Source organism: Oenanthe melanoleuca, chromosome 5 (assembly GCF_029582105.1).
Source record: "Oenanthe melanoleuca isolate GR-GAL-2019-014 chromosome 5, OMel1.0, whole genome shotgun sequence".
NCBI lineage: Eukaryota > Metazoa > Chordata > Aves > Passeriformes > Muscicapidae > Oenanthe > Oenanthe melanoleuca.
The window spans coordinates 26019751-26046014 of NC_079339.1; the positions used below are offsets into that span (position 1 = coordinate 26019751).

Consider the following 26264-nt stretch of genomic DNA (forward strand, 5'->3'; position numbering starts at 1 on the left):
GTCCTGGCGGCGGGGGGACAGAGGTGGGCAGCCAACAGGGGAATGAACTTCATGGCGAGGGCAGCGGCACCGGCCAGCGGGGGGCATTTACCAACAGATAATGATAACAGCCGTTATTGGCTTTGTGTGTAAAGGCAGCACGTAGTACCACGGGCTACCGCTCTACAAATCAGGTTGTAGACGGCGGGTATCCGAGCAGCGAGACGCCGTGAACATCACGCTGGGCCGGACCGGACCGGCCAGAGCGGCTGCGCCTGGGAAATCTGCTCCGGGGGCGATTTTTAAGGCAAGAGAAGAGGGGGTGGGCTGTGCAGTGTGCAGTAAACCTTACTCCAGTGGGACCTTTCACGAGGCCAAAGTCCCTTGGGTGGGACTCCAAGGGCTTGGAGCGTCCCGAGATGCTGAGAGAGAGAGGAGAGAAACCAAGACCTGAGGCTCTGAGACCGCAGCAGTTTCACTGAAGAGGGACTTTAGGGGTAAGCTAATGCAGGTACGCGATCTGACAGCAGCCTCAGGGAAGAACTTGCCCACACCCGAGAAAGAATATACTGCAGGAAAAGCTGCGCGGTTCAGCTACAAAGGATTAGGTCGGTGATTGCGAACAGCAGCTTTCCCTTTCTGCACTCCTTCTCCCCGCTGGTCACAGAAGGGGGCTGACACGCATCGTCCTAGTAGGGAGTATTAACTGGAGAAAAACCCCACTGATACAAATAGGCCCACCTCTGCACTGCGTTTGCTGCCGCAGCTCCACACGGCAGCCCGCAGCCGGCACTGACAGCCCGCACACGCCACAGTTCCGCGCCGTCTGCCCCGGGGGAGCGACGGAAGCGCAGCAGCGCTCCCATGGCCATGCTGGGCGAACACGGCCGGCGCTCCCGCCCTCCGCCGTGTGAGGGCGCCGGGGGGGCTCCGTCCCGCCGCCACATTGGGCGCGGTGGGCGAGCGGGGCGGGGCCGGCCGCGCTTCCGGGGGCGGCGGTGACGCGCGCGGGCCGGCGCTGGGCAGCGGCGACGGGCGCGACATGGGCGCTTAAAGGGCGGCCCGGCCCGGCGTGAGGGAGCGGCGGCGGTGCCGGTAGGTGTGTGTTGTCGGGCTTTGGCAGCTTGCAGCGGCCCGGGTCGGGCGGCAGGCTGTCCGCTCCGTGTGCTCCTGCGAGCCGCGGTGCGCGCTGTGCGGGGCGGGCTGCGCTGCGCTGCCGGCGGCCGCTGTGGGGCGGGGCGGGCCTGGCCCGGTCCGGCCGCGCTGGCCCAGCGCTTGCCGCCCTGTGTCGGCTGCGCGGGGTAATGGGGCGCCGAGAGTCCGGGCCCACGATCTCCGAGCCGCCGCCTCGGCCGTGGGCTGTGCTCGCCCCAAGTGTGCAGGGCGGCCTCGTGGGCTCGCCCCTAGCGGGGGCGGCAATACCATGTCCAGGTGGTTTTTATTTGCTTGGTAAGAGCCCGTGAATTGCGCTGTTAGCAGGTCCAGGAGAAAACCAACCTCTTGCTGCTTCTTCTTAAACATGTATTGTGTCCTGCTGTCTTTAGACTAATCTGTAAGATGCTGTCGTGTTAATGTCGCAAACAATAAGCATCGAAGCGCTTTTGTGCTTCTTTCACTTGTATGTCTCGATGTCCTTGGCCCTTCTGGGAAGCTACTGACGAGTCAGCTTTATTTTTCCCTTTTTTTCCTTTTTTCTCTTTTTATGTCGTTTAACGTGAAGTCAACAAATGACTTGACACTGTAAGTAAATGACCTAAGGGAACTTAGGAAATTTCTTTGTGCAACTTCTCTGACTATTTGCCTAACTTTTTTTTTTTTTTTTTGTTCCCTTAAAAAGGGCACTAGATGCTCAGTGTTTAGAGCTAAGGGTGTTCTTTACTTCCCCTTCATAAACAAACGTGATTCTGTGATGTAGAGGGAACAGCTATATACAAAGGTGTTTAGAGATAAAGAAAAAGCCACTTGTGATATCAATTGCTTGCTTGATTGATCTAGTTAAGCACTTTATTGCCTACTGGCAGTCCAGTAGCCAGTCTATATGTCTGACCTCCTCTGTTCTGCAGTTTTGAGGTAGGTTGTATTGGCCAGTACCTGATTCAGAGGAGGTTTCATGAGGCTTTTTCAGGGACATAAATGATGAGATGTCGTGGTGTGTAGAACTGAAAACAGTGCACAGAGGAGGTGACATTGGTGTCGCCTATTCTTTGTGCTATCACCTCTGTGCAGTGTGTTCAGGAAGCTGATAAGAGAAAGCAGGAAGCATGCAGAGTTGTGTCTTGGTCGTGGGCCTTGGCCTCTTCCTCCAGGGTTACAGATGCTTTATTCATTTATCTTGTGGACATAATTTTCTGGGGAAGTACATTCTGGTGCTGATACCTTGTGCTACCCTGCATTAGTTGGGCTGAGTTTCAGCTAACTAGCAAGGAGAATAGCTGTTTGTGTTAAGGAAGGGTTTTGAAAAGTCAACTTTTCTCTATTAGTGATATGAAGAATTGGAGACAACAAAAAAGCCTCCATTACTCTAAACACAAAGCTGTCTAATGAACTGTGTAATTTTGACCTTTGCAAGCATGCACAGGAAATTTATACTTAATATTCACATATCTAAGAATATTGTCATGAATTCTCCCATCTTTTGGGGAAGGCAACAGCTCTCCTTACAACAGAAGGAACTGAGAGCTTCTGCAATCACCTGAGGCTGTACCAATTCACTGACAGCTAAACATACAGCTCATGAGATACTGCATTTCAGTGAGTTGCTGCAACAGCAGGGTTGTATCACCAGCTAGTTCCTTCTTTGTGGTAAGAAGGCATAGGCTGTATTTCTCAATCATACTTGTAGATGCACTGGATAGGCTATTTCCTTTCCTCCCCAGTTTCCAAGTTATTAGTGGAGGAGGAAGAGAAGTTTGTGACATTGATTAAAAGCATAACTTTTAACATAACAGCAAAAGGGGTAGGTGCAAATAGAGGACCTTCAGATGGTGAGTAAGGAACTAGTTTATGATATGTAGCAAATGTAATGGATATGTCACAAATTTCTCAAAGGCATTCAGCCTATCAGAGGTACAAAACTGCTGCTTGTCAGCTGGAGATGCAGGACAAAATCTTTTTCAGGGTGGATTTGTGAAAGTGCCAGCAATCAAAACAACATTGGTATGGTGCAAGTAGACCTGTCTGGCTTTAGAAAACTCATCACTTTTGTCAGCCTCTCACTGTCCAGGTGTAGATGGTATAATAGGAGTTGAACAAGCACTTTATCAGGCCTTGTGGCACCCTGCAGTTAATTTAAATTCATAAAGATCAGAAAGGGTTTTGAGTACTTTGGACAGCACAGCCTTAATGTGCTGTAACTGTTATAAAGCAAGGAATTAAGTTTTCTTTTTTCTTAGAGACAATAAGCATCAGAATAGCTTCTCAGCTAAGTGCTGAAGAAGAGCATATTTAAATCATGTAACTTGCCTACCATGGCTTTCATTACCATGGAAGTGTCTTATAAATCCCAGAAGATTATTTGTATTGAAAAAAAACCTTGAAAATGCTGTGCGAAATCACTTTGTAATGGCTTTTGAAACTTTTTTACATTGGAAACTGAGTGTGTTGGTATAAATAGCTGGCTTCCAGTTGGCAAGTAATTCTGAATGAAAAAGAAACTCCACTGCACCACTAAGGGTTTTTCTTGCAAGTGTTATTTTAGGCCAATGAGAGAGACAGCAAAAGAAGATTTTGTGTTAATTTTTTATAGTGTGCTCTGGGAAGGTAGGTTGCAGAGATGATTGTTGTTGCTGGCTGCATACAGCAATGCTTTAATTCCAAGGGTCTTTGCATTCAAATGCTTTATTGCCTTCTTCCCAAAGTTTTTAATGTGTCTTTTGTCAGGAAACCCAGCTGTGAACTGCTGTTGGATGAAGTGATACTTCCAGAGCTTTCTGATTACAAGCAGGTATTTAAACCTGGGGCCTTGTATGTGTAGACAGGTCACTATGGGTACCTAACACTGAATTTCCTCCTCTCCCACTATGAATGTTCTGCCTTGGCAGATGTTAGCTCTCAGTTCAGTAGCTGGAGTTAGGACAGAGCTCTGCTTGTGACTGATCCACCTCAAATGTTGCAATGTGAGCAGTGCTTTTCCCAAGCAAAAATTTGCACTGTACTGTCACGGGATCACCCTCCTGCTAATAGAGACATAGCCATAGCTCACATCAGTCTGTCACCTTCCACTGACAAAGTTTTAGAGTTAGGCAAAGAACTCACTAAAATGCTTCAGCTGCTCTCTGAGTGTTGATTAACAAAATTAAGATCTCTAAGCCAGTGATACTTTGAATGGACCATGATAAAATCAGCCCAAAAGTGCTTGTTGTGTCCTTCATTATTTTGCAATAATCTTTGCTTAGTCTTTTTCTCAGTCCTCTCCAACCTAACAACTTCATGGAGGAGAGCAGATTAAAAGGTTTTCAGGGTTTTCTGAGCCATGATTAAATGGATAGTAAGTGGGGAAAAAAAGGCTGTGCAGATATAAATTTGTTGCCTCTTGTTCAGGAGATAGAAGTAACTTAAGCTTAATCCATCCTCAGCTGGTTTGGACAGCAGTGTCATAGTTATGTTATGCATTATGGTGGTGAGCTTACAGGATGGCTTAGACCAACATGAGTAGTCTTGTGAAGAGATCTAAAACTTTACGTTGGAATTTCAAAGAACTCTTTCTATCTTGCACAATCTCCCAAATAAAGCATGGCAGTAAAAATCAGGTTCTTATGATTTGCTGGCCATGCATTTATTTCCTTGCTGCTCAACAAATCTTCCTTTTTATAAGGCAGTGATAGTTAAGGTAATGAATGTGTTCTAGTCTGTTTCCTAGTAGAAAAGTTTAATGAGCCAAATTACTTCAAGAAAATACATTTTTGTAGCAAGTTTAGTTTTGCATACTCTGCAGGTATCAGGCCTTCCTGTGAAAGGGGCAGAAGGGGAGTTGAACTGAAATGTGTTTAACTGAGCAAATACTGCAGAAAACTGATAATAAAAAGTAAACAAAGCTGACATCACATCCTTCCTTAAAGGAGTACTGCTTTGTATTCAGGCAGTTTAAAACTTGCCTGTCTAGAAAGAAAACTAAACAAAAATAGCAGAATATTGTTATGATTATGAAATATCTTTGTAGGCTGTTGTCTTGTTACTTTGTGGCTAGAATTTTTTAAATGGTAGGAGAGGGAAAGCAAAGAAATTAGACATTGATTCTCAATGTTAACATTTGCTAAGGCAAGCATTTAGTTTATCATAGCCATATCAAATTTTCTCTCTGTATATTTTGTCTTTTTTGAGTAATCTTAATGCCTAATATATAAAACAATTTTGTCACATACCATTAGCATAAGAGCTGAATACCTAAAAGGATGCTTTATGATTCCTAGGCAGAAAGATGGGGAAACAAGAATCCTTTATGTATGTATACTGTGGTCTGTTGGAACAGCTGAGTTATTTCAGTACAAATGGCCTCATCTTGGCTGTTAAAATTTTTTTTGAGGTGTCTTGCATGAAAGGCACCTGCTATGTTCAACTATTCCATTTAGACCTGCAACTATTGAGTGTGTATTTACATCTTCAGAAACAGCCTATTTTGGAAACGTTTTTTGTTTTAAATTAGTGTTGTGTGCTTTTTCTAATGTTTTAAACTGCTGTGTGGTGAGAAGTTTTTATTGCCTAGGGAATGTATTTTTCTATTCTGCCTTATGACACTATCTGCCTCTGCAGAGCTTCTATGTAGGTTGTCTGCGCTTACAAAAGCAGTGCTGCAAACTACTGGTACTAAAACTGAGGTTTTTGAGTATAATGGATTTGGCTTGGATATTCAACTTCAAAAGTGTATTACAATCAAACTAATTCGAGGAGCATGCTTTCTTATGCCTGCCTTAATAAGGAAGTCTAAATATGTCTTGTTTTACATACTCTAAAGGCAATGTCTGAAAAGCTTGCTGGGAAGTCTGGAGAAAAAGTCCTCTCACTTTTCAGTGACATAAGACCTCAAGAAATTATAAAATTTTAGTAAATAGCTGAATCCTTTATGATAAAAGGTTGTCAGAATGTTTCTCTTAACCAAGTGTTCTGAATTGTTTTACTTAGCTTACTCACACAGGTGATTTATCCTAGCAATTATATGAGCTATCACTTTAAATTATGGTTTAATCTCACAAGAGGCAAAGCACTACAGGTATCCAAATACGAGCATCAGACGATAAGCACACTCACACCTCTGTGTTGGAAGGGTTTTTCCTCCACATCTTGAAGCTGGATTTCTTCATTGTTAGATCAATTTATAAACAGTTTCAAGACTAAACACTATTGATTTAGTGCAAAAGTGAGTGGAATGCTGTGTGTTTCTATAGAACTTGTTGCTGGTTGGCAGTGGAGCTGTTCAGGAAGATATGAGCAAGCTAGGGGAACACAAAGCCTGTCTGTCAGTTGTGGAACTGGTTTGATGATGACGTAAAGCTGGGAGGAGTGGCTGATACCCCAGAGGGTTGTGCAGCCCTTGAAAAGGACCTGGACAGGCTGGAGAGATGGGCAGGGAAGAACTGTCTGAAATCCATCAAAGGCAAGTGCAAGGTCGTGCAAGGTCCTGCACCTGGGCAGGAATAACCCCAGGCACAGGCTGGGGGCTGACCTGCTGGAGAGCAGCTCTGCCTGGAGGGACCTGGGGGTCTGGTGGACAGCAAGGTGTCCTTGAGCCAGCAGTGCCCTTGTGACCAAGAAGGCCAATGGTGTCCTGGGATGCATTGCCAGCAGGTCCAGGGAGGTGATCCTGCCCCTCTGCTCTGCCCTGGTGAGGGCACATCTGGAGCACTGTGTCCAGTTCTGGGATCCTCAGGATAAGAGGGACATGGAGATTCTGGAGTGGGTCCAGCAACAGGCTGTGAAGATGATTGAAGAGACTGGAGCATCTCTTTCGTGAGGAAAGGCTGAGGGAGCTCGGCCTGTTCAGCCTTGAGAAGAGACAGCTGAGAGGGGACCTCATCAATGTCTGTCAGTGTCTGAAGGGAGGGTGCCAGAGGATGGAGCCAGGATCTGCCCAGTGGTTCTGCAATGGGCAGAAACTGATGCACAGGAAATTCCACCAGATTATGAGAAGCTTTTTTTACTGTGCAGGTTGCTGAGCATTGGAACAGGTTGCCCAGAGAACTTTAATCTAATTCAGTGGAAATAGGTACTTTCCTCCCTGTCCCAGGTTTACTGGTCCTTAGCTGTGCAAATCAGCTTGAAGGTCATTCACAAATTCATGGTGTGTCGGGACTTCAGTTATGACCCTGTGTTTATTATGAGAGGTAGATTAGAAAACTTTTGCTACAGTTGCAGACACACTAGTTAAAACTTGTGGTTCCTTTTGCATTTGAGGAATTCACCATACAATAACAACCATTTCTAGAGTGTTACTTGGAATCATTTTGGATGGTGTTTTGTCTGTGAAAATGTTGCCCTTTTTCTGACTATTGAAATTCTGCAATGGAAAGGACACTTAAAGTTTATTCCAATAACTGAAATGTCTTAATGAATTAATTTCTAGATTACTGGGCAGGTCAATGTGTTTTTCCAGCATGGAGAAGCTTGTTATTTTAAGACTTTTTCCTGGTTTTTACCTAACTAACAATAGAAAAATTTCAAAAATGTTTAGGAAGCCAATTCTTGGAAAGAAAACTGTTTCATATACTGATTGTTCCTGTATTTCTTTTAGCTCCTCAGTTAGGACATATCAGCTTAATAATTATTTAAGCATATTCTAGTCCTAATGACATGTTTTGCTATGCAGAATAAAATGTATAGGCACTCATTCTTTGAACTACCCTCTAGTTTCAACTCAAAATACTGATGAAAGGATAATTCTGATGCTTACTTGTTATCTGTTATTACAGGGGGAAGGTTCTCTTTAACGTGATTACTTACAAGTAGTATTTCGTCATGGATGAGCTATCACCTGAAGAAATTCAGCTGAGGGCCAACCAGGTCACTGATGAGGTAAATACTACAGGAGGACATCTGGGATTACAGTACTTGTGCAACAAGATTAGAGTATCTTTTAAAAATAAAGACAGAGCAGGATAATGATTCTGCGAGGTTATGGCTGAATGTTTTAAATTTTTACTGTAGTTGGTGAATACTGAAGACTACTTCTAAAAATAAGAATTAATTTTAACTGCTGAATTTTAAAGACACTTAACTGAATATTGATCACCCAGTCCTGATTACTGACAGGAATTACTGATGGAATTTGGTTGCCTACAGCACTGTTAATCGTATTGATACTTCATGGCTGTCTTATTTAAAATTCTCTTGAATGTGTCATCTTTTATAATGACTTTCCAAGAAAAATAATAGCAAGGACTAAAAGCCAAGAAAAACTAATTTGTTGCCAGTAGGAGCATGTTGTAGCATGTATTAAATATAGACAAGATGATGATCCTTTTGTAAACTGTTGCCTTACTACAATGAACTGGCAGAGAAGACTTTCGCACACTGATATGTATGTAAATAACACACTCACTTAAAAATTCTCTTTCTAGTCTTTGGAAAGCACAAGGAGGATTCTTGGCTTGGCCATTGAGGTAAGAAAAAGCTTTTGAATTCTCTGGATTTAAGCGTAAAAAGCAGCATGTTAACTGCCACAAAGTGATTTTAAACAGTTTTTTGTCTTTCTTAAGACACACACACATAATTCATAAGTTGCTGCTTTGATTCAATAGTAGCATTAGAATGATATAACCTTAATGATTTTCACTTTGTATCAGATTACAGAAGAATCAATATCCTTTTTACTTGTTTTAAGCAAAAGGATCTAGTCTCCAAATGCTGTAGATTGGTTGTAAAAAGTCTTCTGGTGGTCAGTTATGTCTTTGGGTGTTGCATAATTTGCTTTTCATAACATCTTTCATCTTTAGTCTTTTAGCTCACTTTGTCTTTAAACACTGAAAGCATTTTGCTATGAGGACAGTAGGGCTTGGTTGGGTGGGGTAGTAGAGTATGACTGCTCTTGGTTCTAAACAAGTAATTCTACACACATCTTTTTACAATTTGTTCATCAGTTTTAACTGATAATGAAACTCTTAACATTGCCTTTTACATGATTTGGAACAAGTCTGTATTTTGGGTTTATCTAAGTAAAGTTATGAGGATCTACTCCTCTGCACAATTCTGGCTTGCTGAAGATGCTACTGTTACCAGAGATACAGATGTTACTGTATTCACCATAGCCTGGTGAATACTCCTCACACACAAGTGTTAAGTACATGTCCTGTGCCAACATAATTTCTCTTGGAGTCATAGTTTGGTGATTCATTCTGTGCTGCCAGTTTACAGTAAAGCATGGGTGCAACTTGCATGCTAGGTCCAAGGCTGAGCCAGCAAAGAGCTCTGTTGTAGTATATTCCTCACTGCTGAATTCTTAGGAATGGTTTTGGAGGCTTTGTTTTGCTTTCTTTCATTCTGGCTCCCAGGACTAAAGGCCTTGTAAGCCATTATGAAGGATGTAGAGATGAATGAACCAAATGCTACTTCTCAAAATGAAGCACAGCTATGTTTACTGTTCTAGCTAGACATTATCACAGTTCAATCTGTGTATTACAATAAATTTTATCATCTTGTGACGTAAGAAAAACCTCACAAAAACACCATGAAAACACCACTTATTGAGATAATCACCTTACCTATTACACTAACTTATAGCTTATAATAGCACTATAGCTTATAATTTGAGACTTCTAAAAGCTTTACTAGAGAAGTTATTTCAAGTACAGTTTTTTATAATAAAACTTGGTTGGATTATCAAACTTGCTATCCAGACCATCTGATTTTGCACTGCGAACTCATTTTATCTGCAACTAAATTTCTTTCTGCAGTCCCAGGATGTTGGCATCAAAACTATTACCATGCTGGATGAACAAGGAGGTAAGTTCTTCCCTAACACTAGAATGTAATCAAGGTAAGAAAATAACTATAAGAGTTGTTGCTGAAACTAAATACTTATTATTAAAGACTATTTAGTTACAAGTGAGATTTTCTAGTTGGTTATTCCTGTGTTTTTGTAGTATTTAAGAGGTTTTAAAGTAGTTCAGAGGTCATGATAACTACAGTGTAATACAGCTCTGCTATAGAAGCTGCTTCTTTCCACCACGGCATGAATGTAACTATCTGTAAAAGTAACAACAGAAATGCAGCCCTAAGGATAGGGAAGATACTTGCAAAGTAGTAACCAAAACCTCTCACTGAATCTTTTTTAAAAATTTAAAAAACAAATCCTAGAAGGCAGGAAAGAAAAGTCTTTAGTCTTGGTATAAAGATAGAATTGAAACTTGTTCCTGATATAAAGAAATGTTAATTTTCCCCACCTTTCCCCAATCCATGCTTATTCAGGTTACTTGTTTCTCTTCTAGAACAATTAAATCGTATAGAAGAGGGCATGGACCAGATAAATAAGGACATGAGAGAAGCTGAGAAGACACTGACAGAGCTAAACAAATGTTGTGGGCTCTGTGTCTGTCCATGTAACAGGTCAGTTATATTGGTATGTGGGCCTGGAGTTCTGGAATATTCCCACTGTGCCAGGAGATACTAACTCATAAAAGAGCTAATTAAATAATGCTGAGTCTCTCTGTTTGGGTTTGTAGAACTGCATCCTTTTAAAATTGTATAAGAGTAACTAAAGCTTACTTGTATCATTGTGCCCCTTTTGCTGTAAATATAGCTACTCTGTAACATCCTGCACAGTTCTGTTCTAATATCTTAAGACTTCTATTTAGTAGAAGACTATCAATGTCCATGCAGATGAGACCAAATTGAACTGCAAATAGCTCTGTATAAGTGCCTGTCTGTTAGAAATTTGATTCCAAAAATCTTTTTCTCAACAGTACTTTTGTAGTAATTTAAAAGCAACACAATTTGTGTTTTTGAGAAGGAAATTAATATTAGTTCTCTAAGCATTTGGAAGATAGTCATGCTTTAGGGATGGTGAGAACAGAGCAGACACTGGTGTTAAAGCTTTTGTCTTTTCCCTAGTGACTCCATAAAGTCTTGCAGACCTGCTTCATGGTATCGTTATAACATCTGTGTTATGGCTGCCATATGTAACCTTTAGTATGGCACTGGATTTGTACTTTTAAACAAGTAAACAGCCTGAACAATGTCAGAATTATTTTTGATGGTGTCCTAGCTTTACCTTTAAGCAGTAAAGTATCAAATTGTTTGTGTTAATTGGATGTGATCATAACCCTTTCAAATGAAGAAGGCACAAATTGGATATGATGACTGAAGTGAATAGTGTGTGTGTTTGTTGGTTTTTCCTCTTTAGCATGAGCAAAACCAGATATCATTCAATGGAGAAGTAGCAGAAGTTTAGGTAAAAATTCCTTGGAGTAGCAGAGTCTACTTAACCAACAGAATAGTGCTTTAAGGGTCATTTAGGATAGTTGTGAATGTGAGTTTCAGGGCTGAAAGTCTTAGTACTTTAGTCCCTTGAAATGCAGATGTCCTGAGCTCTGGGTAGGTATATTTACTGCTTTATATTAGTTGGCTCAAGCCGGTGGACTTTGAGCCTTTTGACACACTCAGTCTTTGTTTTTTGTAGTTGGTAGTCTTTTTTCACTGAACCTAAGCAGCTTATTGACACTGAGCAAGCTCAGAATCTGGGAACTCTTGTGACATTCCAAGTACACAGATAATGAGAACATAAACAGTTGTGTACCAAACTGGACAGTAATGTACAGAAAAAATGGGTAAATAGAGGGCAGCCAGGAAGAAAGAGTGAATGTCTTTCATTTGTCTGCTGGTACACCAGCCATTTTGTCAATGTCAGACTTATTTGTCAACCAGTTACCTTCACAGCTTTTCATATTTTTCATAAAAGCATAAAGCTAGATAAGCTGAATTGTTGGGGTTTTTTTAAATTTCTCCTAGGCTTAGATTATTTATAAAAAGTTTGTGAAAAATGCAGAATACTGGCAGTTCTGTTATACAATCTGTGTACTAATAACAATTTACCTTTTTGTTGATCTTTACTACTTTCTTCTCCATTCTCTCCTAACACTGATGCTTGCTTTCTAAAAATGAAGACTAGGATAAGAAGCTGTATTCACTTAAGCTGGTGAAAGTGGATTTTAGGACAAGGTCAGTGTTAGTAGTGCAGATGCATATTTAAGCAGCTGTCTGAAGTGGTGTTTCTATTGCATTTGTGCTTGCATGCGCATGATGTCTGTCTGCATGCGCTTCTCCTTGTGACTGTCATGTTTTGTAATACTGACGTGAATAGAAAATGTCCATTACTGCCGAGGGTATTATTAGCTGTGGAAATGGTGAACAACTGCTTGAGCCATTGCTGGTTTGACAGGTTGTGTAAATTGCCTTAGTTTTGCAGAAATGAAATTTGAGAAATGTAAATGTATAGTAATTTGAAAAACAGCTCTTAAAAACGGGTGGTGAGATGTTTTATTCTTAACTGTGCTTACTTTGAACAATAATTCTTTTTCTGGCTATCTACTTCACGGGTGTAACTAGTCTTCAGGTCATTAGTTTTTTGTTAATAAAGTTAACACAGTTAACAGTTGCCTCTGGCACCTAAGACTCTGCTTCTCCAGCAAATAGATCATAGAAAGATCTCTTCTAGTTATGGCTTTAGTATAAATGAGATTAAAATATAGTGCTCAATCTAGTTGCAGTAAACTTAAATCTTCAGGCCTGTGTATATACAAGGAGCTAGAATTGACTAGTTTAGGTTTCTTCAGGGTTTTGTTGGGTGCAGCATTTCTGTTATGAAGTGAGAAATTATTCTATTTTTTCCCCTTTAATATATTAATTCTAGATTACTTCTTGGGGGAGACATAATTTCACATATTGAATACATAAACACCAGCAGAATGAGGGGGAATATTTGTTCATTGCAGCTAATTTCACAACTCTTCAAACTTCCAGGTTACTGAAAGGCACCATACCACTAGAAATTGTCTGTGATTGCAAAGTTAGATGTACTGAGAGATACAGATTTCCTTTCACAGGTGTCTAAAGAAGCACAAAAATGGCAGTGTCTGGAATGTCTAACTTAAACCTGAAAATGCCATAAAACAAGGTGAACATGAGAACATTCTCAAAATAAGTTTAGGATTAATGAGAAAAGACCCCAATTTAGATAAGTTTATTTTGTTAGATTTCCTTCCCCTTTTGCTTTTATGGCTCTGTGATTCTTGAGATTTGCTTTGTGTCAGTGTGCTTTTCTTTTTTTTTTTTTTTTGTTTTTTCCTCTCCTATGAATTACATGGAAAAAGTGTAATGGTAAGTTGGTTTATTGATTTAATGGAGTTAGTACAGTTGAATTGGAGAATGAAAGAGCTACTTCAACATGATTACTGTTAATTCATAATCAAAGTTAACATGAGAAACATTAACTTTTTCTGTTGCCAAGTAATTTTTTCAAGGTTTGAGAAAGCAATAGCAACTAATGGTTTTCTTGCATAGTATAGGTATTTGTTTGAGGGAGTTTTTGCATTCATCCTCATTTCCTCCTGAAAGGTAACCAGTCTTGACTCTAGATTAATTCCTGTTGTAAGTGCAACCCTGTTTTATGACAGGGTAAGCTTTCCTGTGACTGTCATAAGCTTCTGTCCTCTGGTAAAGTATTGCTTTAAGCAAATGACTGGTCTTGTATTAAATCTTAAGAGCAAAGTAATCACTGTCCTTAGAGTAACTCGGTTGTCTTTGTACTATCAAGATAAAAAATATTATATAGACAAAGTTTTATCTATACAAAATTTAATCTCTTTTGGGCACAAGACAAATGTTTCTGAAAATTCTAGAATAATACTGAATTTCAGTCAGGAAGCCATAATTCTGATGTAGTGGTTCAGATTTCTTGTTTTTATGGAGTAGGACAAAGAACTTTGAGGCAAGCAAAGCATACAGAGCAACCTGGGGAGATGGAACAGAGAACTCAGCAGATCATGTGATATCCATGCAACCAAGAAGTATAAATCGGCAGCAGCCTCAGACTTCTGGAGGACCAAGTGGTGGATATATTACAAGGTTTCCTTGCTCATATTCCTCAATCTCAAATGCACAAATCCTGTTACTAGTTGTCAGCAAATCCTGTTATTCTTTTGGGTGCATTTTAGGTCAAGCCGCTAAATAGAAAATTTACTATTGTTTGGAGGAATTGTGGAAATGGCAGATACCTACACCTTCAGCTGTAGTACTCATCTTGCACTTCTATTTTTTTTTATGTAGTGGTGGTATTGTCAGTCTGTTTCTGGGTGTAAGAGCTATAAGGCTTAGTACTCAGTTATTGAGGAGACTGTTAAAAATATCAAGGCCTATTACTGTCATAAAGTCTATTTGAGGGAAACTCATATCTTAAACTTCAGATGACTATTTTAATTTTTAAGGGTAATTTTGTAGTAGTGGCTAGCTTAACACTCTTTTATTGGTGAATGCTTACTTGAAATACAGGGAGTTTTAAAGGGAAAAATATACCTTGGTTTTAATGCATGTTGCAACAAACAAGTTCTACTAGAGTAAATTTGGGCTAGATGAAAGCTAGTTCTTGATTCTTGAAACACTGTCTTAATTATTTGAACAGGATAACCAATGATGCCAGAGAAGATGAAATGGATGAAAATCTTACTCAAGTTGGAAACATTCTTGGGAATTTGAAAAACATGGCTTTGGATATGGGCAATGAGATTGATGCCCAGAATAAGCAAATAGACCGGATAAATGTAAAGGTGAGTGCCAAAGGTGTTGTTGAGTTTTGGTAGTATTATGCAGGACTGCTAGTCTAAATCAACCTGTAATGGAACTTACATTTGTGGATTTTTCTTAGAGGATGACCTAATAACTAGATTAGTGTTTCTGAAGTGTTGTTAACAGATCAGAGTCCTCCTTTTCTATAGTAGGTTTTTGTCCCATCCCCTCCCCTTGGCCTGAAAGGCAGGAAAGAGAGAACAGGAGGGAAGGACTTGAACTACAAGTGTGCTCTGCTAAAGCCATTGCAAGACAAAGATGTGAAATGGCTAATACTTGGCACAGGTTGAGCTTATTAGGAGTTCCACTCAGGGTGAGGGCAGAGGCTGGTTTTGTGCTTATGACACTTCCTGCACATTCCCTACAGCACACTGCATAATTGGGGAATTACTTATAAACTCCTTATCATTCCTTTCAGTAAAACTGTATTTTGACACTTGTTCAACCTAGATACCCTGACCTGACTTTTGATGCTGTATTATATGCTTTAATTAAACAGTAATAAAATCTAAAGCATGTTCTTAAAAATATTGCAGCACATTGGAGGGGATGTGAATGAAAACTATGTATTTGCACAAAGCAAAATAAATCTGACTTCATGCCTATAGGCTTGGTTTTGACTACTAGCTCAAAGCATCCTTGTTCCTCTGTAGAGGTCATTAAGGTGTCTAAACACTGGGAGAGAATTTTTATTCCCTTGTTTTCTTAACATGCTTCCTGACCAGCTGAGGCAAGCTGCTGTGTTTTGGAAGTCAGCTAAAGAGTAAAACCTTTTTCTCTTTGTTGTTTCTGCCAAAATTGGCAGCATGTTCTGTCTAGGGGACAAAAAATTACTTCCAGCATATAGAAGTTGCTCCCCTTCTCTCTACCATAATGATGATACCTTGTGATTCAGAAGTTCACACCAGTTTGAATTTTTAAATTGTTTTGCATCAAGTCTGCAAATGACCTATGAATTTCTCTCTTCCAGGCCGATACAAACAGGGAACGGATTGAGCATGCGAACATCAGAGCCAAGAAACTAATTGAAAATTAAAGCCTGCTGTCATTGTTCAATGACAGCCTCTCCAGCTGCAAGCCACCATATTCATGGATCTGTGAAACTTCTATTCTGAAATAAGAGGGGCTGGGAAAAATGAAGCAGTACCCCTTCTGTAGGGATTAGTTTTCTTTTATTGCTTCATGTAAACATGGCCTTGACTCCAAGAAAGCAGCCAACTTCCTTCTATTCATCTGCCTTCACTTTCTTTAAACTGCTCAGGGCTAAAAGTGTTAGGGCTTTGAGAGTCTTCTTGCATGTTTTATTCCCCTTCCCAATTTCTTTTTATATATATATATTTTTTTTTTTCTGCACCGAAAATTCAGTCCTTTATTTAAGTTGAACAAGCAGGGTAAACTGAATTCACAGTTGTGGAAAGTTGGAGAGGGCACTTTGCACTGTTTGAAATACCTCATAAGTTGAGTGTCTTCACTAAAATAGGGACTAGGTGAATATTGTCTGATTTGTATCTCTAGCATCTAACCGTAGTTTTACAATCCAAACCACACAATTGGTTTGGAGTTGACCTTGTGAATCACAGAATTGAAGAGGCCCATTACTTACAGCTTGTGGGTTGAGGGCTTTAAAACACTTCCTAACTACACAAACTTTAAGGTAATGGTAACCAGAGGGATATAAGTTTCCATTTCTTTACTGTAAATTGACATCAGTTTGGAGGCCATGACTAATCATGCTGCATTGTTCTGATAATATTTGTTGTGTGTGTGTATATCTGACCTAAACCCCATGCACACAAGTAGAAGATTATAAAGCTATCTCTGCAAGGTATTTGAAAATTTTACACCCCTCATCTAAAAGCTTTTGTTTGAATGATGCATCTGAACTGGAAGAAACTGAGTAGAAAAGCATGCAGTTTGCTTGCTTCTCATATCTTATTTTCTTGTGACCAGTTTTCACTGGAGTTGCAATTGAGATCTGGTGCAGAATTCGCTCTCAGCAGTAGCTTTGGGAGTGCTTCTTAAAACTACCAAAACCAGAGAAGCTTATTGTGAAACTTTTTTGTCACAAGTCTGAAGGAAGCAGTAGTTATTTAGGAACTGTAAGCTAGTTCTAAATAAACTAGTTCTAAATAGATTCCTGGCTGGTTTATTATTGCAGACCTTGGGACTGGCAATTGGAAATACTACATATCCAAGTTGCTTGCAAATAAAATGGTATTACTCTGTTGCAGAATAGAGGAGTTTGTGACCAGGTGAGGTAAAGCACTTTCCCATGAAGAAAAATAGTTCGTTTTTACAGCAATATAAAAAGATTTTCTTGAAATCTTGATAGTAATTAAATTACAAGTGACTTAAAATATTGTAACTCCACCCAGCAATATATTATGCCTCTTTTAAAGTTGAAAATTATACTTTGGACTAACCTGTGATACTCAGTGTTGGATGGCAGAAATCTTCAGACTTAATTGATAGGAGGAATAATTAAAACTGTTAGCATTATGGGGTGCTTTTTTGAAGGACAGTCCACAAATACCCTGTAGCTACTAATATTGAACCCCAGAGTCTGAGATGACACTAATCCATTGAAATACAAGACAGTGTTTGTTCTGTTTTCTTTTTAGTAGAAATATAGTCAGTGTTACTAGTATATTTTCAATTGGCTCCCAGGATAACTTGATATTTAAAGAAAAAAATAACCAAAACCAAGAACCACACGCACAAAAACCCAACCAAACAAAAAACCCCAAACAACTGACCAAAGGATGGGGCAGCTGCATGTAAAAATAGGCCAGTGGCAGTTTGCCTGATGTGGATAAGGTAGAGTCATTTTTAGGGGACTAGATACTTGAGTAGTGTGGGTTGGCTCCTCTCTAGCTTCCGGTAATTGTTGGAATGCTAATGAATTTCAAAAGCTCACTAGCTACCCAATCAGTGAATGAAGATTGTGCTTAAAAATGCAAGTAGCAAAGAAGTACTTCAAGAACACAGTACAGTAAGCTTTCAACAGCCACCTGCATGTGCCCTTTTTTCCTTGTTAAAAACTTCAGATTAACTTAAGGAATATTTGCTGCTAGTTGTAAAAGCAAAGTATGTGTTATTTATGATTGTCTCCTGGAACAGAAGAGTGAAGTGGTTACCTTATTCTGCTTACACAGTGCAAGCCTGCTCTGTAGCATTTGGACATTCTAAACATTGGAATGTCTTTCTCCCTTGCCATTGCAAGTCCTTATTCTTGACTTGCCTGCACTCTAATGATAAATGAGCATGTTGGCTCCTGAAATGCTGTGATTGGTATATCAAAATTGTACTATTGCAGTGAATACTACACAAGGAAATAATTTCTGAGACTCTCTATTATTATAAGAGTATCAATACAATTTTCTGATGCAGCAAGAGCCAAATCTGTGAGGGAATTGGTGCCTTTGTTAGTCAAAAACACTTTGCTTCTTGGATGTCTTACTGTTGTCTATAGAATAGATGCTTAATTTCCATATCTGTGGTATGAAATCGATACTTGTACATCTTTGTATGTCTGAATGCTATTACGAATGAAGGTTTACAGTTTCTGCTTTTGATTGTTAAGCTATATATTGTGCACAAAAATACATACTTTTATAACTGAATGTGTTTTAAAACTCCTTTCTCTTAGAAATGTCTTTGTTTAGTTTCCTGTCCTTGAAAAATTTGGCAGAACTACTTGCTGCTATGCAACTAGGAAGTTCCTCTTCTATTTTTATTTCACAGAAATCCCAATGCTAAGAAAAGAATGGGTGTGGTTGGGAGGAGTATTGTGGTCTTTAGCACTCTAGTTTTGATCTCCACATAATCAGCATCTCTTAAATTCAGACAGTGAACTGTGTCCATCTCTTCTTTGAAACACCATGACCTACATGGGAGTGTACTTAAGGATGATAAAGGAACAAAGTAAAGTAACTTAAAAATTTCTAGTTAAGTAACAGATGCCAAGCAAATAACTAGTCCAGTAGATGAAATGTAGTGATATAACCTACTGCAAATACAATTTCATTTGTGAGGCAATTTAAATTGTATTTTTCTTGTACCAGAATCTCAGATTCCCAGGACACTCTTAAGGGGGGGCGGAAATAAAGATTTTTGTTGACTTGCAACAGTTCTGAGCTGCAAGGGAGACTAGCAGACCTAGGAACAGCTTGAAAGAAGTATTTCTAATGTACTATTTCCACTACCTAGGAAAAGAAAAACTAGGGACAGCCTGCTTACATGATTAGTATGAGGAGGCAGCATATGTCCCATGGGCACACTTAAAGGACAATAATTGGTAAATTCAAGCTAGTCTACTCCTTGATAAGACAGCTTTTTAGCACAGCAGTAGTTGTAGTATGAACTGCAGCCCATGCTGCTTGTACAGCTACTTTAAGAACTCACTTCTGTGAAAGCAATATGGTGAAAGAACTCACTGTTCACACCACACTGACTGTCAGTTGCTAATTGATCTTTGCTGCATTTGAAGCAATGCAGTGTCTAAATGGTGGTGGAATAGATGGATGAAACGTGTGCAATGCAATGGAAAATTGGAGAGCAACTGATACAGGTCTGAAACAAAATACAAATTATTTATATTGTTAACTAGGGTAATGTCTACCTCAGTAATTCCAAAATTAAAAAGCTGCAAGCATAATTGTGCACAGAAATAAAATTGGTTTATGGCTTCACTTGTTGCAGGGTGGGGGTGAGGAGAAGGGAAAATGGGAAGTTCCAATATAAAACTAATAGGTCAGAGTGCTGAAATGGCTAGAACAGCATTCTACTATGTGACTTAGTCACAGTTCATTGCTGGGAGTTAGGCAAGGGCAGTAGCCAGTTATTTTTTTCCTTGCAACAGAAATGAGTCTTCCTCTGTTCTAGAACAAGTTCAGTTAATTAGGACTAACTCAGTTCCAGTCAGTATTTTATGTGGTGCTTTCTCCATTTTGCTCTACAAAAGATTTGATAGTTCACAACTCTAAGGCAGTAAAGGAGCCTAACACTGAGCAATTTAAAGGTTTCTAAATGTACTAGTGATATCAAAAAAAGAAATGTTTACTTACTTAAATACTTCCCACAATAGTAAGATTTTTTTTATAGCAATGCTTACTCCATAATTGTCAACAGTTCTGTTCTACCATCTCTTCTTACACATTGTTGAATAGAAGAACCCTTGATAAACACATGTTAAATGAGAGAAGCAGCATCTCTGAGCACAGATACTTTCAGTAAAAAATAATGGAAAACCAAAATGCCACCACAGCCACAGTATTGCCAAGTGTGTACATATTGATGATAGACCACTCCTTTGGTGAATGCAAAGGGGGAATTTGCTAACTGATAATTTGTTCTGATGATGTCTCATGCACAGCGAAGCTCTAAGAAAGCAAGCTAGTATTTCAAACAGGATTTAGGTATCAAGTAGAAGGAGCTAAAATTTAAAATAAGTGTGGAGGCTTTATTCACTACTCAGTTTGCATGTTCTAATCTGTAGAATCTGTTAGTATGAAGTTGAATAGATTTCTGATTATACAGGGCATTGCATTATGGTAACACATAAGGGTTCTTAAAGCACTTCCCTGGTTCTGTCTTGCAAAACAAAGTAGTCTTATAAACACTGTCAGCTGCCAGCTATTTCTGTCAAGAAGCTAGTAGGTTTTTTTATTAAATAATAGCTGGAATGGGGATTCTTAAGCACAACTGTTAAACGATGAATTTCATCCATCCTTTGAATAAGGAGCTGATGTCCCATAAAACTCTTCTTCTAGGTATTACTATATAAGAATGGAAATGAGATGGCAACAGGGTCAGGGAAATAAATACCTATCTGAGCATCTCCCAAAAGAACCACATATTGCTAATCATAATTATGGGTGTGATGTTGAAGTGTAGCTGTTACCAACAACTGACAGACTCAAGTAGCTAAGTGAGGGCTTTCAGTACATCATAGTACTACTTAATAAAATGACAACAGTTACACCAAATAAACTTGAACTGATTTTTTGAAAATAATTTACTAAAATATACAGGTACATTTTCCTTTTCAGTATAAGTTACATAATTGCATACATGTTTAGCTCTTTCTAGGTGCTTTTGGTAATAAGGCAGCAGTGCTGAGCTGACGACTAAAACCTTCAGCATTGCTCTGTACACAAGGAGTCAGTGCAAGGATATAATATTTTCTAGCAATATACATTTTTACTGAATACACTGAAGATGAACCTAATTTTTACTTGATACAGCTCTAGCAAAAGTGGACTGTAGTGCAATTCTTGCTTATGGGAAAAGAAAGCATGTAGAGTAAAATATAAATTAAGGATGCTCAAACCACAATTCATTTACTGGAAGCTGTTAATAAAACATTTAACTTAACCACAACTATTTGTGCTTCATTAAAAAAAAGAAAAAAATTACCCAAGTTATAAACTAAAATCTTATTTGTGAAAGTTCTTCTCTGCAAAACAGTGCTTACTGCAAGACATACAGTGCTTTGGTAGTAGAACTTCCATGTGCTATCACAGAAAAATGTTTCCAGAAGAAATAATCCTCTTACAAATCAACAGCCAGCTTCCTGACAAAAGGGAACTGGCAACTTTGAAATGCTTGTTCCCTTTCTCTGTGAAAGAACAAGCCCTGACAAAGGAGAACATGTACTGTGTTAAAAGCTATTGTGGCACAAAAATCAAAACTGGCCCCTGGGCAGGTTCATCAATTCAATACCTATATTCTCTAGTTCAAGTTTATTCAATGTGGTCTTAATAGGCTCTTTCAGACTACTAGAAGAGGAGTACTCTGATCATTTCCTTCATTGATCTTGGTTCAAGTCAATGAAACAGATGCTTCTAGTCTAAGTCTTCTTACTGATAATATACAGGGTCAGAATAGTGATCATGCAAACTTCTTCTTCGTAGCTGTAAATCGTTCCATGTACTACAAAGAAAACAAAAAAACTCAAAGATTTTTTTCAGAAATTAACAGAGGATTCATTACTACTAAAAGCAGCTGAGTTTCTGCTCTCAAACTCAAAAACATTCTGCATCTAAAGCATATTTTTATATCCCAGGCATAACTATTAGAGCTTTAATTTCAAACAAAGACACCCCCAAAACATTCCTGGCATTTGCTGCAGTTCAGATTAATGGTCAAATCTCCAGTGTTAAGGATGAACTAAATGCTTAATGAATGCTGTAAAATTCGAAGCATTTTTTGTCGCATCAAAGTGAAGACGCTTGTCATTATTAGCTACCTTTCAAAAGGTGCTGATGAAAGAACACTGACCCCGAATCCTACTAGGAAGTTACCTTTGAAGAACTCCTGGAGTTGTTTTCAGGTTAGTTATGAATCCAGTAGCAATGGCACCACCAATGGACTGTTTAGTGCTTTTATTCACCAGCATAAATGCTTAGTATTCTGAGTAAGGACTTCACCAGGAGTTTCTTTTAAAAAAAAAAAGAAAAAAAAAACCCAAAACAAAACAAAACAAAACACAAACCTTGTCATAACCTTCCAGTTCTCTGAGTTTCTTGATTTCAAAGAGGTTGCCTTCTACTGCAAGCAGTGAGATCTGGGAATCACTGAGGATACTCTGAGGCAGCATGCTGAGTTCTAGACAGTTTTCTTCTAAACGCAAGACTTTGAGGCGCGGACAGTGGGAGATCTGCACTGAGATCTGGGAAATCTTGTGGAAATAAAAAGAGAAATACGATTTAAATGGTAGTGATCAATGATTATCTGTTTCTGACTTATACAGAACAACTACCATATAACTATAAACTGCATTAACAGTAAGTACTTAAAAACAATACGTAACAAATTATCAAAAATCAAAATAACTTTTTTTTTATTCCATGATGACAAGCAACCTACACATCTGTTTATCACATTCCTACTCAAGAACTGTTCAAATAATTTTCTGCATGACTAAATTCAGGATTTTTTAGTTAGTCAAATCAGGCAGTTGGATGTATTGGTACACAAATTCTAGTTATGATTCCTCATTTGTGTTGTGTCCAGGAGATGTCTTTTAGCTATAAAGTTTTGACGGTCTCATCTTATGTTCCATGACTCTACTAAGTCCAAGATAAACCACGTCCTAAATCTACATTCCCACAACATCTCAGTTACCAGACCTGATTCTGATTCAAATTGAGCTCAATAGCCTGCAGTTCTCCCACAGTGTCAGGGACATTTTGGATCTGGTTTTTTGAAAGATCCACCACATCCAAATGGCGAAGACCAGAGAGTTGTGTAGGCACAGTTCGAAGCTGGTTTCCAGAAAGGCTCAGCGTTTTGAGAGCCGAAAGTTGTCCAAATGCAGCCGGTAGCTGCCTCAAGTGATTGCCATTCAAGTGTAGTGTCTCCAGTTTTTTCAGTTTACACAGCTCCTCAGGTAAAGCAGCTAGAGAAAAATTACAGAAAAACGTATGACCTAAGGAACGTTAAACATTCATACCCACTTAATTCAAATAAGCTTCTGCAGGGAGAACAGTGCTATATTAAGTCATTCCTCACTGAATTCCTCCCCAGTTTCCAGATTCCTGCACAGAAACTTCAGCCCACAGACAACACGTGTTTTTTAACTATCACCCATAAATGTATTAAAAATAATCTGCACACAAGGCAGACCTTAAATCAGTGTCTGAAATCACTGTTTGGAAGATTACAGCTTGTCAGGTACAGTCCTTACTAGCATTCTGCTGTGTGTTCTATGACACTTGAAATACCACAAAATTCACAGCTTCACCTTTGCCCTTTAAAAGTATTACTCAGCTTACAGAAGTAAATTACGAGATAATTCATACTGGGTCACACCAGCATACAAATATCACCAGGTAAAGTCTGCTGGCATCCATTCATCCCTCCTTCCACCTACACATGTGTATAACCTCTAACACTCCTGAGCTGCACTAGAGTCAATGAGGTTTGTAAATTACCTATGTTTTTTTCAAAAAGGCAGAAAATATATATTTAATGCATAAAACCCCAAGTGTCTTCATTGTGATTTTTCCATAATGACGGATGTTTGTTTAAGAGAAACAGTAACAACAGATGAATGGCCAGCAACATTGTCTACAGGTCATCTTCATTACTTGGTTCCCTAGGCAAGTACTAAACCATCTGGCACTGTTAAACCCTCATGTCAGGTCACGTCACAGCACAAAACCTCTATGGGTTTAAGTACTCATGTGTCATTGTAGAATTGATAATACACTAAATGGCAACTAGTTTTGTAGAATTTATGAGAGATTTTTATCCTGTACATGAATTCCAAAAATTTCAGTTTTTATGACTAAACTCCCCATTTACATCTTGCGAGAGTTAAATAATTAAATTTAGTTTTTGATAGAGAAAACAAGTTATTATTTCAAAAATCAGTAGAGATATTAATTAGCAGGCATACTCAGTTTGTTGTTGTTTAGAGCAAGGCTCTTCAAAAAGGAAAATTTTCCAATGAGAGGTGGCAAGAGCTCTATTTTGTTGTTCGACAAGTCTATTGTCCTTAGGTTGCTTGCTAGCTTCTGCAGATCTTCAGGAAACTATTGAGGGGGAAAAAGATACAGCATTTAAAGAGTTGATACAAATTTGAATGTTCAAGTTGTACAATTAAAATTTTAATTGTCTCACTGTTACATACTGTCATATGTATCATGATGTCCAATCACCACAGTGATTCGCAAATTTGTTTAACATATCTTTTTAAAAATATTTTTTCAACTGGGGAGGGGAAAGGGGATATAAAGAAAACACTAACATCTAGGAGTACTTTTTCATTCAAATAAGTAAAATTAAAAACATTACACTTTCATCCTCTTATGTGCTTCTCTTAAACATGCCTGCCATTTAAAATACTCTACAGCCAGTTAATAACTCTATATTTTAGCAGAGTATGATGTCAAAAGTTTTCTCCTGCTTTCCTTTTCAAACAATTATGTAAACCATTCTTCTTATTCTTATTTACATCCTGTACTGAGTCTTGGTACTCAGGAGAATAAAAGAAAAACCTGACAATCACAATCAATGAGTCCTGGTGAATAAACCAGTGGTTTTGATCCTCCTTTGGCTTGACAGAGAAGAAGTGAAGAGAAGATGTAGGACAGTGGAAGAAGGTATGTTAGAAAAGGCTTGGAAAATTACTGCAATATAGAGTTATTTTTGGCTATCCTGTGAATTGTTGCTTGACTTATGGGTTCCAGGACATTCTGTGTTTTTCTGCAGTTGAGTCTAAGTTAAGGTAATTTCCAATATCATAAACTTTTAGGATGCTTGCTGCCAGCTCAATGAACAGCCTGTACAGACAATTCATATGGCTACAATTAAATACAGCATAAGTCCCTAAATGTGACAAATTGTGGAGTATCTTTCTAAGTTACAATACGGTTATAAAATTTATATTATTCCCCCCCAAGTTTACAACCATTTTCTAAAAGCACAACATCATAAATAGTATTTATTGAACCTATATGCACTATAAAGCTCATAAGCATACAGATAAATCCTGAATCAGAAGACAAGGCAAACAAAAATGGAAAAAAAAAAAATCTTGAAATCTTTTCCATGACTGCTGTTAAGAAATACACGTATGCAAGTGCATTATAACAACAAGTGGGAATTTCTCTCTGGAAGTGTCAGTCATACACACAAACAGCCATGTTATTACCTCAGTAAGTCCTTTTCCTGTTAGCTGAAACACACCAGTTTTCTGTGCTGTCTCCAGGTGGGCTTTTAGTGCACTATTTCCCATCCTAACAGTTCTCTGTCAAGCACACGGAGCCCGAGCGATGGTGTCAGCCAGTTTTACTCCGGGCTAGAGAACTGCAATCCAAAGTCTCTGTGATAAAGCAAACGGAAAGTCAATTCACGTGCACTGCCCTCAACACTACAAGCATCTGACACACCGAACAATTTCACGGCTGTGTTTTCATCTCCCTCATAAACTAAAACCTAGAAGTCTAAAGGTTTACCTAGACCAAGGTGTCTTCCTTACAGCAGTTTGATTACTGAAACTACAACAAGCACAGAACTAAGTGGGAAAACTGCACATTTTCTATATTGTGCCTCTTTCGAGGCCCCGCAGCATAAGGAGATTCTCCGCGGAGACGGTGGTATCTGTGATATCTGCGGCATCTACCAGCGCTGGCCTGCCGACAACGCTACTGTTTTATCTGCTTTTTTCGAGACCTCAGCTCTATTTAGAGAACCGACTCCTCCGCGGTGCCTATTAGCAGACACACGGCACCCACCCCGGTAAGCCCAGGGGGTTTAAAGGCAGGGCGCGCGGGTCACAGGCCGGGATTAGCGCCGGGCGGTGCGAACGCAGCCTGGGCACAGCACGTAGACAGCCGCCCGCAGGGGCGAGGCCGGCACGGACCCGCAGAGCCCCCGCCCGGCCCCCGCCCCGCACCGCCGGGCCCGGCCCAACCAACCTTCCGGGCGCCGCTGGCAGACGCTCCGCGCCGGCGGAGCCCCGGCCCGTCCCCCGCGCTCCGCCCTTCCAGAACCGCCGCTCCGGCAGCGCC

The 26264-nt window shown here is 39.4% G+C and overlaps 2 protein-coding genes across 4 annotated transcripts; one reads left to right on the forward strand and one right to left on the reverse strand.

The window, feature by feature from the left end:
• The first annotated feature begins 19 nt into the window (after positions 1-19).
• SNAP23 (synaptosome associated protein 23) lies at positions 20-18368 on the forward strand. 3 transcript variants are annotated; one of them, XM_056492265.1, is made up of 8 exons: positions 20-476; positions 7881-7983; positions 8529-8570; positions 9861-9909; positions 10395-10512; positions 13876-14028; positions 14582-14726; positions 15716-18368. In XM_056492265.1, exons 2-8 carry the CDS (start codon positions 7927-7929, stop codon positions 15779-15781), a joined length of 630 nt encoding a protein of 209 aa, XP_056348240.1. In that variant the 5' UTR covers positions 20-476; positions 7881-7926; the 3' UTR covers positions 15782-18368. The 3 variants fall into 3 exon arrangements, with proteins under 3 accessions (XP_056348240.1, XP_056348239.1, XP_056348238.1); XM_056492264.1 differs by lacking the exon at positions 20-476 and adding an exon at positions 967-1078; XM_056492263.1 differs by lacking the exon at positions 20-476 and adding an exon at positions 967-1074.
• Positions 18369-20743: 2375 nt separating this feature from the next.
• Positions 20744-26260, reverse strand: LRRC57 (leucine rich repeat containing 57). The gene is made up of 6 exons (XM_056492262.1): positions 26172-26260; positions 25406-25576; positions 24149-24284; positions 22878-23146; positions 22241-22426; positions 20744-21678 (listed from the first exon to the last, which is right to left on the reverse strand). Exons 2-6 carry the CDS (start codon positions 25487-25489, stop codon positions 21637-21639), a joined length of 717 nt encoding a protein of 238 aa, XP_056348237.1. The 5' UTR covers positions 25490-25576; positions 26172-26260; the 3' UTR covers positions 20744-21636.
• Positions 26261-26264: the final 4 nt, after the last annotated feature.

What these genes read in the sequence shown, in the direction of transcription:
- SNAP23 (XM_056492265.1), top strand. Translation starts at nt 7,927, where the DNA reads ATGGATGAGCTATCACCTGAAGAAATTCAGCTGAGGGCCAACCAGGTC. An exon ending in TTCTTGGCTTGGCCATTGAG is followed by an intron (nt 8,571 to 9,860) that starts GTAAGAAAAAGC and finishes TTCTTTCTGCAG; the next exon opens with TCCCAGGATGTTGGCATCAA. An exon ending in CATGCTGGATGAACAAGGAG is followed by an intron (nt 9,910 to 10,394) that starts GTAAGTTCTTCC and finishes TTTCTCTTCTAG; the next exon opens with AACAATTAAATCGTATAGAA.
- LRRC57 (XM_056492262.1), bottom strand. Translation starts at nt 25,489, where the DNA reads ATGGGAAATAGTGCACTAAAAGCCCACCTGGAGACAGCACAGAAAACT. An exon ending in CAGGAAAAGGACTTACTGAG is followed by an intron (nt 24,285 to 25,405) that starts GTAATAACATGG and finishes CCCCCTCAATAG; the next exon opens with TTTCCTGAAGATCTGCAGAA. An exon ending in AACTGGAAGGTTATGACAAG is followed by an intron (nt 21,679 to 22,240) that starts GTTTGTGTTTTG and finishes TTTTCTTTGTAG; the next exon opens with TACATGGAACGATTTACAGC.